Source organism: Drosophila ficusphila, unplaced genomic scaffold (genome assembly GCF_018152265.1).
Source record: "Drosophila ficusphila isolate 14025-0441.05 unplaced genomic scaffold, ASM1815226v1 contig_2, whole genome shotgun sequence".
In the NCBI taxonomy this organism is placed as follows: domain Eukaryota; kingdom Metazoa; phylum Arthropoda; class Insecta; order Diptera; family Drosophilidae; genus Drosophila; species Drosophila ficusphila.
Genome location: NW_025064094.1, coordinates 303326 through 317354, shown reverse-complemented (window position 1 = coordinate 317354; position 14029 = coordinate 303326). Strand labels below are relative to the sequence as shown.

Sequence of the window (14029 nt, the reverse complement as noted above, 5' to 3'; positions counted from 1 at the left end):
AGAATTCTCGAAAACTAACTAGCATCGGCGAGAACGGGACTAGAATGAGTCAAAGAGTATTGTCAGTATCAGTCGCAATTCGCAACCGAACAGGCTGAACCGAAATTGTTGAGTTGGCTGTGAGAGTTACATTCGGCCGTACTCGTCACCCGCCAATACTCTTTGTCCGCAGTCGAAGGGGTCGTACGGCTGGGACTGGGATTGAGCAAAGGACACCCAAGCAGCGGTCGCGCTGACCCACTTTCCCAGTTCGTCAGCCCAGAGCAACGCCGTTTGGTGGTGGCTTCCCCTGCATCTGGGCTCTGAGCATCGGCTCTCTTTGTCATGCGCCGGTTGTCCCGGCAAAGAGTCGACTTCGCGGAATCCTCTCCCGGAGAGAAAACTTCCCAGCCGAAAGCTCGTCGTCCAGACTGGCCGACGGACCCGAGGAGACTACCTTATACATAATCTACCACGGCGGAGGCTCTGTCCCGCAGAGTCCTTCAGTTACCCCGACGACGCGGACGTGTAAGGCTTGTGCCGCAGGAGTTTATGCTGCCGACTGCGGGGCGCCTCGGAGACGATATCGCTATCGCTATCCTGGCCGAGGCCGACGCGAACGGTTCGCTCGCACGTGCCTCTTGCATGCCGAGCTTGAGGTGTTCATTTAAGTGCGTGCATGTTTTCCGTTTTGTCGGAAGCCAAAATATTTGAGTGAGCCCATACAAAGAAAACTGTGCAAATTTTGTGGTCCCCTTTTCTGGGGCAAAATGCAAATTGAGGCCAACTTAGTTTTAAAGAAGGATGCGTTTGGGTGTTCGAAAATATAGAATCTTGAGTAGCAATTAGGTTGACTGCAAGAAACTCAGACCCTCATTCAAATGAAAATAATCATTCCACTGCAAAAGTACGATGGTCATTCCCTAGTGGTTGGTCGGTGCGCTGGGCCATATGTTCCGCTTAGTCTACATTTTTCCTTAAATAGAGCCATGGCTCTGGTCTTCAACCTTACTAAACTTCTTAAGGGTTTTTAATTAGAACCCTAGAGTATGATTGGTGCTTAAGCGATTTAGTTCACACAAAACAATTGATACTACGGTGCGGCGAAAAGACGCAATAAAGTTTGCTCCATAGGAACCTTTCGGCGTAGTGTAGTATTTTCATTTCCGTACCTGCATTTCTTTACACCATTCCGACTTTAAAGTCCCACACTGACTTCAGTTTAAGTGATTGCGCCCGCTTGCATCCAGGTATATCCATCCAGGCATATATGTACATACTCATTCATCTAATGCAAGCTGAAGGCATGGAACCGAAAGACGAATGAGAAATAATTGCAGCCAAAGAAATCCCTTGTTATTGTGAAACCCCAGCAGGTTTCTTTTTCTCAGCACGATGCTCGCTTCTGACGAATTGAAAAAGTACTATAATTCGTCGAAGACATTCCTTGACAATCGAACAATACACGAACTACATATTAAACATCAGACCCACCATATTAAAGCCAACAAGGCGGCATACGAACTGCCTTGTTTATTAACAAAAAGGATAACAACAACATTTATACTTTGGATACGTTGGCATTTTTATTTTCAATAGCATAGCTTAATCATATAATTGTCGTTCAAGTACAGGGTAATTGAAAACAAGCAAGTGTTGAACTTGGTGTTTTAAAATCAACTTTTAGGGCAAAGTCAATAATTAAGTCAATTTCCTTTACGGGAAAACATTCAACTAATGATGCACGTGCGTTCGGGTCAACTGAATATGCTAGCTAAAATATGAAAAATCGAAACATTGCCGAATTAGTACTTCCCAAGACTACACAAATTAAAATGAAATAAAATTAATGTGAAAAAATATGGATACCCAAGATGTTGCCGGCGCTTTAAGTGATTTAAATACAATACTCCACCGGGTGAAGTAACCTTCTTAGTCTCTGGATACCAACGTGCAAAGTCTCTTATTTTAGGGCTTAAGTGTTTATATAAGTTGCCAGATAAAGGATAAAGCAAAAAGCGGTTGTTAAATAGTTGTTTGGCAGACAACCGACTCCGAGAGTGAATGCACCTAGGGACGTGCTGACTTTACCAGTTAATGAGCGGTAAAAGCTACTAACTAAAACCTCCGAATAGACAACAGTACGAGCTTGGTCTGTAATGCAACTGCCCAGCAAAGCCAAAGCATGTGCTCACTGCTGCCCCGCCAGTCGATCCACTGACTACAAATTGCTCGAATGGATTGCCCGAAGGCCAGGAGCCTGGTGCTCACCTTCCTGTGCATTATCAGCGCGGCCACGGCTGATGGTGAAGTCATTTTTCGAATCGATCCGCTGGGTAAGCAAAGCATTTCAAAGTTGTTTTTTTTTTTTTTTCGGGCGACCATAGTAGTTTTATTTTTGTGAACATTCGTAATGTTCTCTTACTTAAAACGTAGAAGGACTCGAGGAGCCATAGAGTATAAAGAAATCTTTAGTAGGATCGTTATTAAAATGTCGGTCAATTTCGATTTATGTCTGACTGTCGAGATCTCGAGATCGCTTAATTTTTTCTCCCTCCGACCGCATAATTCCCACAGTTTTTGGGGAGTATAATTTTGGAATGATAATACAGCTTCTAGTCATAAACAGGCATTAAAGGGTTCGAGTTTCTCATTACCACTTTTACTAACACAATCATCACAATTCTGGCCAACTTAACTTAAGACGCAAACGTCTCTGTCTTATGTGTGTATTCACAATTCAATAAATGCATTCGAGAAATCATTCGCTAAAATGCAGACCAAGAAAAAAAGTGTTTTAAAGCCCATCAAATCGTATTACAGGCGAGAACACAATAACTATTCCTTTTTATACCAATACAAAGAGTATTATAATATTAGTAAGGAGTTTTCAATGCCGTAAAAGAGACACTTCAGACCTTATAAAGTATAGGTATTATTGATCAAATGACTATATCGTACAGTTCCCATAGAAAAGATCCAAGAAATAATGGTGCAAAAATGTTATCGCAGTTGTTTTTATCAAATATTATTTATTATATTATTTAATATAATTTAACTTTCATAGAAGCGTGATTTTTGAAATGTCGAGTTTATCAGAAAACAACAAAACTGGAAAATCGCTGTTTTTTTTTAGCACAAAAGTATGATTTTTGGGTGAAGAATATCCTAGCGACTCTTGAGCCTCTAAATGAATTTTAAAATCGGATGGCTGTGTCATATAGTTGTCATGGAAATTATGGATAATTAAAGAAAAATCGTTATTGCTTCGATGTTGTTGGGCATTTATGCATTTTTTCTGACACTTATTAATATGTTCTTGTTAAATGTGATTAAAAAAGTTATTTCTAGAAAGTGATGACAATTATATCATTCAGCTGGGAAAATGTATGCTTAATTTAAAAGAACTGTCTACAGCCATGGACAGATACATAAATGCACAAATATCTAATATGCCATCGAAAACTAAGTACATCACAATAAAGGATATAGTAATTCTTTAACATATTAAGAAAACTGTCTAATTTATAAACAGTAGTAAACTATTAAATGTTCGAACAATTGTTATAGCTATTTTTGTAGGAGTGCCTGCAAATTGTGTAATCACATAAATATTTTTTATTTGTCTGTATTTGGTGCTGTGTCCTTTAAGTTATACCGCTTCACACCTCCAGTTTATCCTTCCCACCAGCCTTTTAAAAGAAAACTAGACAGATAGATTCTTTGATTCCTGCTGACAAATCATACGAATTTTCCAATTTCTCATTAGTATGGTAATTCAAAATTGAACTGTATTGCAGAGGATTGCAATGGGATTCAGATTAGATCTTTGATCGGTCAATCCAAAACATACATTTTTTCGTTCTGCAGCCATTTTCAACGACTCTAGCCGTTCAATTTCATAAGTTTCTTATAACGGCATATCTCTAATAATAATAGACTCCATTTCCTTCTCCAGTCTATATAAGTTATTTAATCAATGGATCGATTGTTTAGGACTATTGGTACAACACCATTCCCATTTTGGCAAAAGGTCGTTTTTCGGAACATTCTTCCGAATTTGGTTTTTATTTAAATAACAATTACGTTGCTTAACTAATACATAGATTGATAACAATTTTTGCAGTTAATTTTGAAATTAATTTAAGCAACGGATTTGCCGGATTTACTTATTTGATTAATAAAGGTCCTTTCTCGCGGCTCATTTTTCACAAAAATAGTCAAATTAGGAATCAACTTTGAAACACAACAAAACCAGTATTAAATTTTTACATTTTAAAAATTACGTTCCAAGCCAATGTGTGATATTTAATTGAATTTTTTCAAACCACAATGAAATAACAATGCTGAAATGTAACAAAATATACTGGAGGTTACATAATCCAGAGAAAAATCGTTAAATAACGAAATAACTTGAAGGAAACCATTCTTCGAACATTTGTGCTACTTATTTGTCAATGGCTGTATAGTAACAATAGAAAGCAGCAGAAAACATTTTGTAAAAAAATTAATAAAACTTTACGCTTATGTGGTGGCTTGTTTGACATTTTTATATTTGATTAAATATAAATAATACACTATAAAGTAGCACAAAAAATGTTTATGAATACGATTAGATAAACATGTACATAAGTGTAAACATGGTTGCTGGAGGAACCGAACTCGTTTTTGCTAAAGTGAACCCAAAACAGTATCTCCCGGTCCCCATTTATTTTTACCAACAAGGACAAAGGGTTAGCGTAATTTAAATTAAGTTATTTAGTTTCTGAGGGATATAATACTGTGGAGAAAATAAGAATTTGGTTTCGTTATAGATAATAAGTTGTATTACTGAGTTTCAGTAAATCACTTTCAACAAGAAAGAATACCATTTTCGGCGAGCTGAGGTTTATATGTTAAGTTCAATCTTAAGAACGTCAATGATAAGATTTTTCTCTTGTTTTGATTTGATTTTCTCAATGCAAATAACATATTTGTTCAGGCAGTCCGACTTTTAAAGAAATACATTTTTTATATCTGTTATCGTAACACCATCTGCCGAAATTATAAAAAACAAGAAACAAAGCCAGCTTTAAAACTGAGAGACTAGTTTGAAGAGAAACGGACAGACGGACAGACGTAAAAACGTATTTCAATTCAGATCGTGATGCTGATCAAGAATATATGTATATATGTACTATGCTTTTTGGGGTCTGAGGTGTCTCCTTCACTGCGTTACAAACTTCTGACTGAAATTATAATACCCTTTTGCTCTGCAAATGTATAGCAACGGCGTAATACCCTTTTCCCATTATTTATTTATCTCTTCTATTGGAGCTGTAAGGTATGGTCGTCCGATCCGTTTCGATTTAAATACTGCTTGCAATAAGTATAGAACTTTCGGCAAAGTTTAAACACGATAGTTCTAAAAGTGAGAAACCAGTTTGCATAGAAACAGAGAGACGGGCAGAATATGATGTTCAGATCGATTTAGATGGTGATACTGAGCATATAAATATTTTATGGTTTCTGGCGTGACGGTGATGTTTTCCTAATTTTTCTTACCATATAATGACTGATCTTTGCTTTGGCCAAAAACAACACCACAAACATGCTCCAGCCACCATTTTCGCCGGACTTGGCTCCATGGAAAAGTGGGTATGAGACCGTTGTGATAAGTCTGAGGGGGGTTGCTTTGAAGGGGACAAAATAAATATTGATAGACAAATAAATCATTTTTCTAAGAAGTACAAAGTCACCTTACTCTTTGAATGCCCCTCGTATATCTGACTGAGCTTATAATTATCTTTGCAAGGGCTGAAAAAACCAGCTTAATTATTGGGATTAAAAATGTAGATTCTTGTTACATTTTTGTGTCACCTATTCCGATAATCTGTGGCGAGCACAGTTTTTAACTAACAATAATTTGGTTAATATTATACTATACATTTCAACTTCTCCATGAGTTCGGTGCACACATTATGTCCACCTGCCCCGGGGCGTATCCTTTTTGTTTGTTTGAACGTTAATATCTTGAAAGCTGAATATTGGAATAAAAATGAAAATTGAATTTAAAAAAAGAGTATATAATGGTCGAGTCACTCCACTATAGCCTTTTCTGGTTATGGTTTAGTTTGCAACGCAGAAAAGGAGACGCCTCCAATCCTTTATTCTAAATCAGCATCCCCGTCCGAGTCAATACCGTCATGATAATCTGTCCAACTGTTTTAAAGTAATCTCGTTGAAATGGGCATTCGCTTTTGCGATTATCTTAAAACAATTAAGGTTTGTTGAATTTATTTTTATATACATTTGAAGAAATTAGATAGGAAAAGGTTATCTTTACTCTCTTTAGAGAAAACCATTTCAAAAAAATTGAGTACTGAAATCAATGAAATCAAATGTTTGAATTGTATTATTGGCAGGGACGGTTTTTTTCTGAAAAAAATTATTATCTTCGTAAAAAGAAAGTGCTACTTACACATTTGTTCTCTTTGCTTTAACTTAGCTTTGTTATCTGCCACCTTGCGAACATATCAGAAAGCTGCTTGTGATTCGGATCAGGTTGTTATAGCCTGTCCCCGTGGAACCAGCATTTCAATTGAGTTTGCCCAATACAACAAGTTTGTGGCGAAGGGTAAGTTAAAAAACCATTAAAATATCAAGCCCGAAATGAACTCCTCTATTTTATTTCTGTTATTCGGAAACTGATTTACAGATGGCTACAGTATTGAGGAGCTCTGTCCTGGATCCGGCGAAACGGGGCCCGAAATCCGTGGCAGGACAAAACACCTTCTTCGCGGGTCCATCTTTGGTTCGTTTTCACCAAAGGTAGCATCAAACAGATATGTAAATGGCGGCTACGGTCTTGCTGGATCATTGCAATCTGTAAGTGAAGCTACCATCTCCAGTGGCTCCGAATCGGTTTTAGATACGACTGGCTCTGCTGACGACGTGCAAAGTAGTGATTTTGATAGTGAAAACTCTTCGGATAACTGCATGTGGCCAAATGCATTGCAGGTAAACTAATTGTATATTTTTATACCCTTGCAGAGCAAAGGATATTATAATTTCGGTCAGCAGTTTACAACGCAGTGAATGAGTCACCTCAGAACCCATAAAGTTTATATATTCCTGATAATCATCACGATTTGAATCGAAATACGTCTCTACGTCGCTTCATCTGTCCGTCTGTCCGTTTTTATGTAAACTAGTCTCTCAGTTTTAAATCTATCTTGCTGAAACTTTACCAAAAGTTGTGTAGTTATTGTACGCAGTATATAAAAAGGGCTGGATTGGGCGACTATATCGTATAACTCCCATACAAGAGATTGAAAAAAAATTATCACGCCGTGGTTTTTGATCACATCTTTCAGATGGTGTTTTTTTTTTTAATCTATTTCGAATTTTCGAATTAAATTAAATGAAAATCGGATGACTAAAAAAAACAATGAAAAAAAATATTAGATTGTTTGATAATGACATAGCGGTTTCTTTATTGATTTTTGACGACGATTTTAACATACATAGGTAGTTAGCATTGTCCAATTTAAGTGCTATATGTACGATTATATTTGACTTCACCAGCGAAGCGCGAAATTTGAATGTAAAAACTGGTATGTCATTACCAAACAACCTAATATTTTTTTTTCATTGTTTTTATCCCGTTGTTTTTTATCCCACAAGCATGATTTTTAGGACATCGAATTTCTTTTACTACTCTTAAAACGAGAAAAAATGTCATAAAAATCAGAGAACTATATCATATAGCTGCCATAGGAAAGATCAAAAAATCTATATAGAAATAACGGAAAAAAATTTTTTTTTCAGCAGACAAGTGAAATTTTTTGAATAAAGTGTTTTCTAATGACCTTGAATTGCGAATTAAGTTTCATAAAAATCAAAAGACTACTTATATCATATAGCTGTCATATGAACAATCATCGAAAATATAAAAACTTAATAGAAGAATCGACATAGTTTCGACGTTATTTAGCCTTTATGTATTTTGTTTGACATATTTGATGACTGCAAGGGTATATAGGCTTCGGCTTGCCGAAGCTAGCCTGCTTTCTTGTTATTTGTAGTTTATTAGCTTATACTTTTCAAAAACAAGACATGTTTATATTAAATTCTCCTTAATTTGAAAGTTATACTCTAAACTCTATTTATAACCTATTATTAATTGTATTTAAAGTATTGAATATTTAAATATCATCTATGTTATAATTATTATATGAAAGGCGAAAAATCTTTTAATATAACAACCATTTATAGCACGTTGATTGCTTATATAGTAAAACTAACCACTTTGATTTGAAATACAACGATTTGCTATTATTAATCCTCATGTTTTCAGTACTCCTTACTGCAAACTGTAGTAGAGGCCTGCCAGAAAAAGAAGCACTGCAAGTTTCACGGTTCGCCTCAGTTCTACGGACAGGGTGCCAGTGGCGTGGGTGACTCTTCTGGGACGAGCAGTTATCACAGCAGCACGGCCAGCTCCGATGCAATTAGCAGCGATCCGTGCCCCAAGCGCAGGAAGATTGTCGAGGTTGCCTACAAATGTCGTCCATGTAAGTCATGCTCTTTCAACTTAAATTTTACCATATTGTTGGCTTACAAAATCGAAAAATGAAATGAGAAAATCTTCAACATTTTTGGGATATAGTTTCTTCAACAACTCTTTTATTTCGACTTAAAGTTCTTATAGTGCGGACGACTATATCACGGAATATTATCATAATATTAATTTCATATATTCAGCTTTTATACTTGTATTCGCGAAATTCAAAAAGATAACAAGTTTACTGAATTTGTTTAAAGATACGTCAAATAAATATATATTTTTTGTCAGGAGTCCAATGAAAAATTCAAGATCGCAGGCATTAAAATATTTATAGTATCGAAATTTAAATTGAGAATGGGAGATATAGAAGATACTGTATTGGGAGTGAATCCGCAAAATATGTTCTGAAGCCTCAAGGATATGGGATACAGCATTTTAGTTTTCCAAAATGTTAGATTTTGTATGGTCTCAAAACCTTTTTTTATTGAGATAGGACGATTTTGTGATGACAACTATGGGCATGGGAAAAATTATAAAACATATGATTTCAGTTATAATTGCAGGGTTATTCATTTGAGAATGCTAGCTTAGTATCTAGTTTCTCACTTATGTATCGAGCTAGTTTAATATACTTAATTTCTTTGTCTCTGCACGCTACTTAAGCGCAACTTACTCAGTTGAGTTTGTAGGTTGATCCTTCCAAATATATTTGGACGTGACTGCCCGTTACAAAGAAAGAACACTGATTTTTTAGGAAAAGCTTAAAGGCTTCTAGTTTGCGTCCACTACTCTGCTGAGTCGTTTGTATGCTTGGGTTGGGACTAGTATCGCTACTGACTCTTTACGGTCTTGGGGATGAGGGGCAAAAGCTCCCTCGCTGTACACATCTATGACAGTATACCTGAAGCTTAGATCATCCTTATTCTCCCACTAACTAGGTAAGTTAGTGATATCCTGATGATTTAAGAGGTCTCAAACTATATATAGCTCATCTACAGATGTCTTATAAGAGCGATATTCAACGAGAAGAATTTATAGGTGATACAAATTCTGGGTGGTCGACAAATGTGATTTGTTATAAACAGTGCTTTTTGACATTCGCAATAAAAACTTTACCACTATTTTGCACAGACGTCGTCTAAATGAACCTTGTGGCCGCCATTCCTAACGCCTCTACGAGCCAAAAGACCCTCTCCTTCGCTTCTCCAAAAGTTAGGTTGTCTCTCCGTGTTCCTAGACCAATTCGGTGTGCAGGTTATATTGACCTTTAGTCATGCACGTCATTTCAGTACAGACTTTCCATTTCCAACAATTTTTTTGAGCACCAAAGCAATATACAAGCTGTTAAAATAATCGGAAAAAATATTAACAGTTTGGTTCCAAATAAAAATAAAAAATATATTTAGTCGTCGCAGCGGTGTTCCCAAATAATTCGTTCTACAGTTTCTGTTAATTCGATTTTGATTCAACTGTTGATTTTATGATAAATATTCGTATGATAATTTATACGATAATACGAGCAACTGGTAATAAACAATATTTTTGCGGTATAGAGTGTATGAACAGAATTGTTTCCAATAAAAATATATAGCTATCGAATTTGAATTTCATAAATTTCAGATGAGTTCCGCAGCAAGGTAGCCTGCCTCAACGACGTCGCCCAACTAGAGTGCAATCCGTATTCCCGGATTGCTGTATATAGTGCCAGCTTTGGGAGAACCGAGTACGAAAGCATTCAGTGCCCCCAGCCGCAAGGGGTTCGCGAAGAAAGTAAGTTTGGGGTTTCGTCACTACACAGGGATCATGACCACTTTTCCTTGTATATTTTATATTTATATATTTATATTTTAAGAGTCTCAGTTAAATAGCTAGGCTAAATTTTTTTTTGTAAAGTTTGTTGTACCAATCAAAAGTGGTTGTCGGTCCCAGCTTCTTATTATTCTCTCCATGTGAGGTGATACGCACTGACGCAAAACATCTTGCCTTTAAAAGCGTGCCTCGCCTCTTATGCCACGGAAACCGTAATGCAAATTTGCCACGGACGTAGACGGTGCAACCTGGCGGCCGACGCGAATACCTTTGGAAGTCCCTGCCAACCCAATTCTCGTATGTACTTGAAGGTTGTTTACACATGCGGTAAGTTAGCATGGAATTAGAGAATCGATTTACAGAGGCGTTAGTGGTAAGATCACTGGGCATTTGATTAAATTTATCTTCCTGTCGCGCCTATATAGTGCCAAAGCAAGTTCTTAAGGAGAGCAAAGAGTCGAATGTGGAACCAGACGAAACCGATGATTTCGAGAGCGATTTAAACGACCTCTACGACGACGAGCTAATCTACAAGGAGTCCGAGGCGATTCCCAAGCTTCAGAGCAACACAACAACGTCTGGTCGCCGCAACAGCACAAGCGGTCTTAGTTCGAAAACCAGTGTAAATCTCCCAAGCAATCAAACCATAACGAACAGCTCTCTGGTCGCAGATGTCGATAGCAGTGGCGTGAACCCAGTGATGACACACAGCGCTGACCTAAGTCTGGAAGGTAAGGGACAGTTATTGCCAACTAAAATGCGAAAAACGAACAGGTTGGCCATAATGATTTTGGCCTTTAGTGGGAGTTTATTGCTATTTAATTTCATTTTTAACGTCAGTTTTTCAATTAACTGTTTAATATATATTTATATATTTACATTCTTACAGAGGACCAGGAGCGTTTATATTTGTATCTTCTTATTTTGGGCTCAATAGGGGTGTTTTTCTCAATAGTAATTATCGCCATTAAGTTAGTGCTTCAAAAACGTCGCGGTCTAACCACTGACACGCACTCGAACTCCTTTACCAAAGGGAGGGAAGCGTCCGGAGGAGTTGAGGAGACGACCATACAAAGCGGGTTTAATGACACGATATCGGAAATAGACGCTGACATTGATCTTAAAACTCCGCTACCTTTACCAAGCGTGTCCAAAAACGAAGTAAGTACAATATAGTAGATTGCTTTTCCATATTCTTACCGGCCACCGTGCAGAATTACTTGACGTATGCGCCGGCCAGCAGCCTGTACGCCGGGCTAACATCAAACCAGCTGACCACCGTGGGAAGTCCAGGCCTCGGTTCTAGTGTGACGACCAATCCGCTTTTGATGGGGGCTCGTCAGTCACCCGACCTCATTGGCATAAGCCCTGGTCCCTTTGCTACCACGAATGCATGCAGTCAGGGGCAGCTAACAGGTATATTGACCTCGGCTATTGTGATTGGAGCTAATGCCCCCAGTAGTAGTGCGATAAGTGAGTATATCCCCGGATTATTTTGGCAGTGATTCCATTTCCGTTCTCCCCCGGAAGGCACCATGGTACCCATAACCTCATTGGCGCAGTATACGACTGCTCCGACAATCAGAGGCGGGTATATTATAAACGCAGAGAATATGGGCATGCTCCAACGGCCAAGTAGCAGCGCAACGCCTCCGACATCACTGATCGGTGGCTCGCCTGGCCATCCTTCGCTCCCCCTCACCGTCGCCGATGGCTACTATGACTGTGACTCCACAAGCCCATGTTTCAATCCATGTTGGGGGGGCATCAACGCTGCGGCGGACTAAGCCACCCGTGCTGCAGCCTCAGCTTTCATACGATGGCACTGCCCCCCGCACTCTCTCCACCGGTGTGGCCGTGAGCTCCCAGTACTACTATGGATGACAAAGAACACTGGACTGCGACCCCCATGTGTACAACCCCGCGATGGGTGTGGGGATAAGTGCCTCGTCTTCAACTTTCAGCACCCAAAAGCCGCTTGAGGCAACAGATCGGCCAGACGCCATCGAATCTTAACAATTTATAAAGGCAGTCCCAGGCTCTTCCAGGTTTCGGGACAATTAGCATATAGTCTAAGCTTCCCCCCGGAGTCAAATGAGCGCAGACCCTTGAAGAGGTCATAGTTCCATTGGTCAGCTTCAGAATATAAATCTTTTTATTTTCACAATTATGTTATATGATTACATACTAGGTTCCCCTGAGTAGAAGTCCCAAACAATCCACAAATAGTCCATTAAGCATTAGCATGTCTTTTGCTTAGTTTTCTCTCAATTTCAAAAGGTCATAACATAACATGCTAGCACTTCTATAAAGAAAAAGATTTAGTAGTAAATAATAACCAAACTTTTGTGTTTCTATATTTTAGATAATAAGATTCGGATAATAATATTAATAAATTTGGAAATGCCATACCAACATTTTAGGGTTCTCCTTCCGTCAGCGTAGGCCTTTACCAAATTCGAGTATTTATTGGCAATATTTGTGAAAATTACAATCACTTCACGGAACCAAAACACTTGTATACATTCGTGCCAAAATCACCAGATGGTCACTTATATTTGGGGAACCACTTATGAACCATCACGCTAGAGTAAATTTTTTGAGTTTGTAAACCGTGCTGTGGGACTTTGCTTTGTAAGTAGATTTAATAGGAGATAGGTTTTCCCAATTTTGTTCATAAAGTTAAAAATATTTGGTTGGACTTTATATATTGTTTGGGGTGAGTATTCATTTAAACTGTCAAGTGCCTTCCTTAATAGCATTTAAGTGTATACATTCTGTATACGTTAAATCGGAGGGGCTATGTGTATACATTGACGAAACTAGTAGCCAAAGAAAAACCAACCCAATGGAATCTAATAATATTCGTAAAAAAATTTGTATATATATAGTGTAGAAGCCGAATGTTGGCATATTAGCAAGCCCACAATTACAGGAATAATGTTGGGGAAACTGTAGATAAAGTGGAATTATAATAATAACAGTAGAAAAAACAATTACCCGAAGTCCAAAGTTCTCAATAGAACAAAATTAATCAAGTGTATATAACATATTAGTTTTGGGCCGATATAAGATTTGAACTTATCCATAACAATAACTGGTATTCGTGTATGAAAATGTTGAAGGCCATGAAATATTTATACGAATCAAAATATGACACATGCATGCAGGCACGTTAACCCTACCCATTGAATTCCTGAGTGTCTATGGAAAGGTATCTCTCATAAAATAAAGCTATCTCTTAAGAAATTGAATTGAATAAGAACTATTTCATGTTGAGAATTTAATTAAGATGAAATTCAAAAAAAAAAGAAAAAAAAATAGGTTAGAATAAGTTATGGTTATAGCTAAACTGTAAAAAGATTTCGGTTGTCTTTTTTCTCAAAGATATATGTATGTATTGTAAATTTTATACGATTTATTTTAATGAGATTAATAAATGCTATAAATGAGTAATCCAAGATTGACTAAACAAAATGGGCATCAAATGTAGTTTGGAGTTATTTTTTTAATATTGTTTTCGGTCAAATACCATATCTGTGCTTCTTGTAAGTATTGATTGACCTCTTAAGTGACATTAAAATTTGTTTTCTTTTTTTCAAAAACCAATAATTTATTTTTATTTATGTTGCAAACAGAGAACATTATGTTGTTTTAATATATTGTTCAAAATTTTTGCCAATAAGTTACTTT

The 14029-nt window shown here is 37.4% G+C and overlaps 1 protein-coding gene across 1 annotated transcript; it reads left to right on the top strand.

Moving 5' to 3' along the window:
• Positions 1 to 491: 491 nt before the first annotated feature.
• LOC108096980 lies at positions 492 to 13803 on the top strand. The gene is given in 11 exon segments (XM_017198964.2): positions 492 to 2315; positions 6467 to 6595; positions 6677 to 6978; positions 8318 to 8534; positions 10148 to 10297; positions 10520 to 10663; positions 10762 to 11067; positions 11226 to 11497; positions 11551 to 11809; positions 11867 to 12030; positions 12032 to 13803. Coding segments are annotated over 11 exon segments (2232 nt in total). The 5' UTR covers positions 492 to 2215; the 3' UTR covers positions 12221 to 13803.
• The last annotated feature ends 226 nt before the right edge of the window (positions 13804 to 14029 follow it).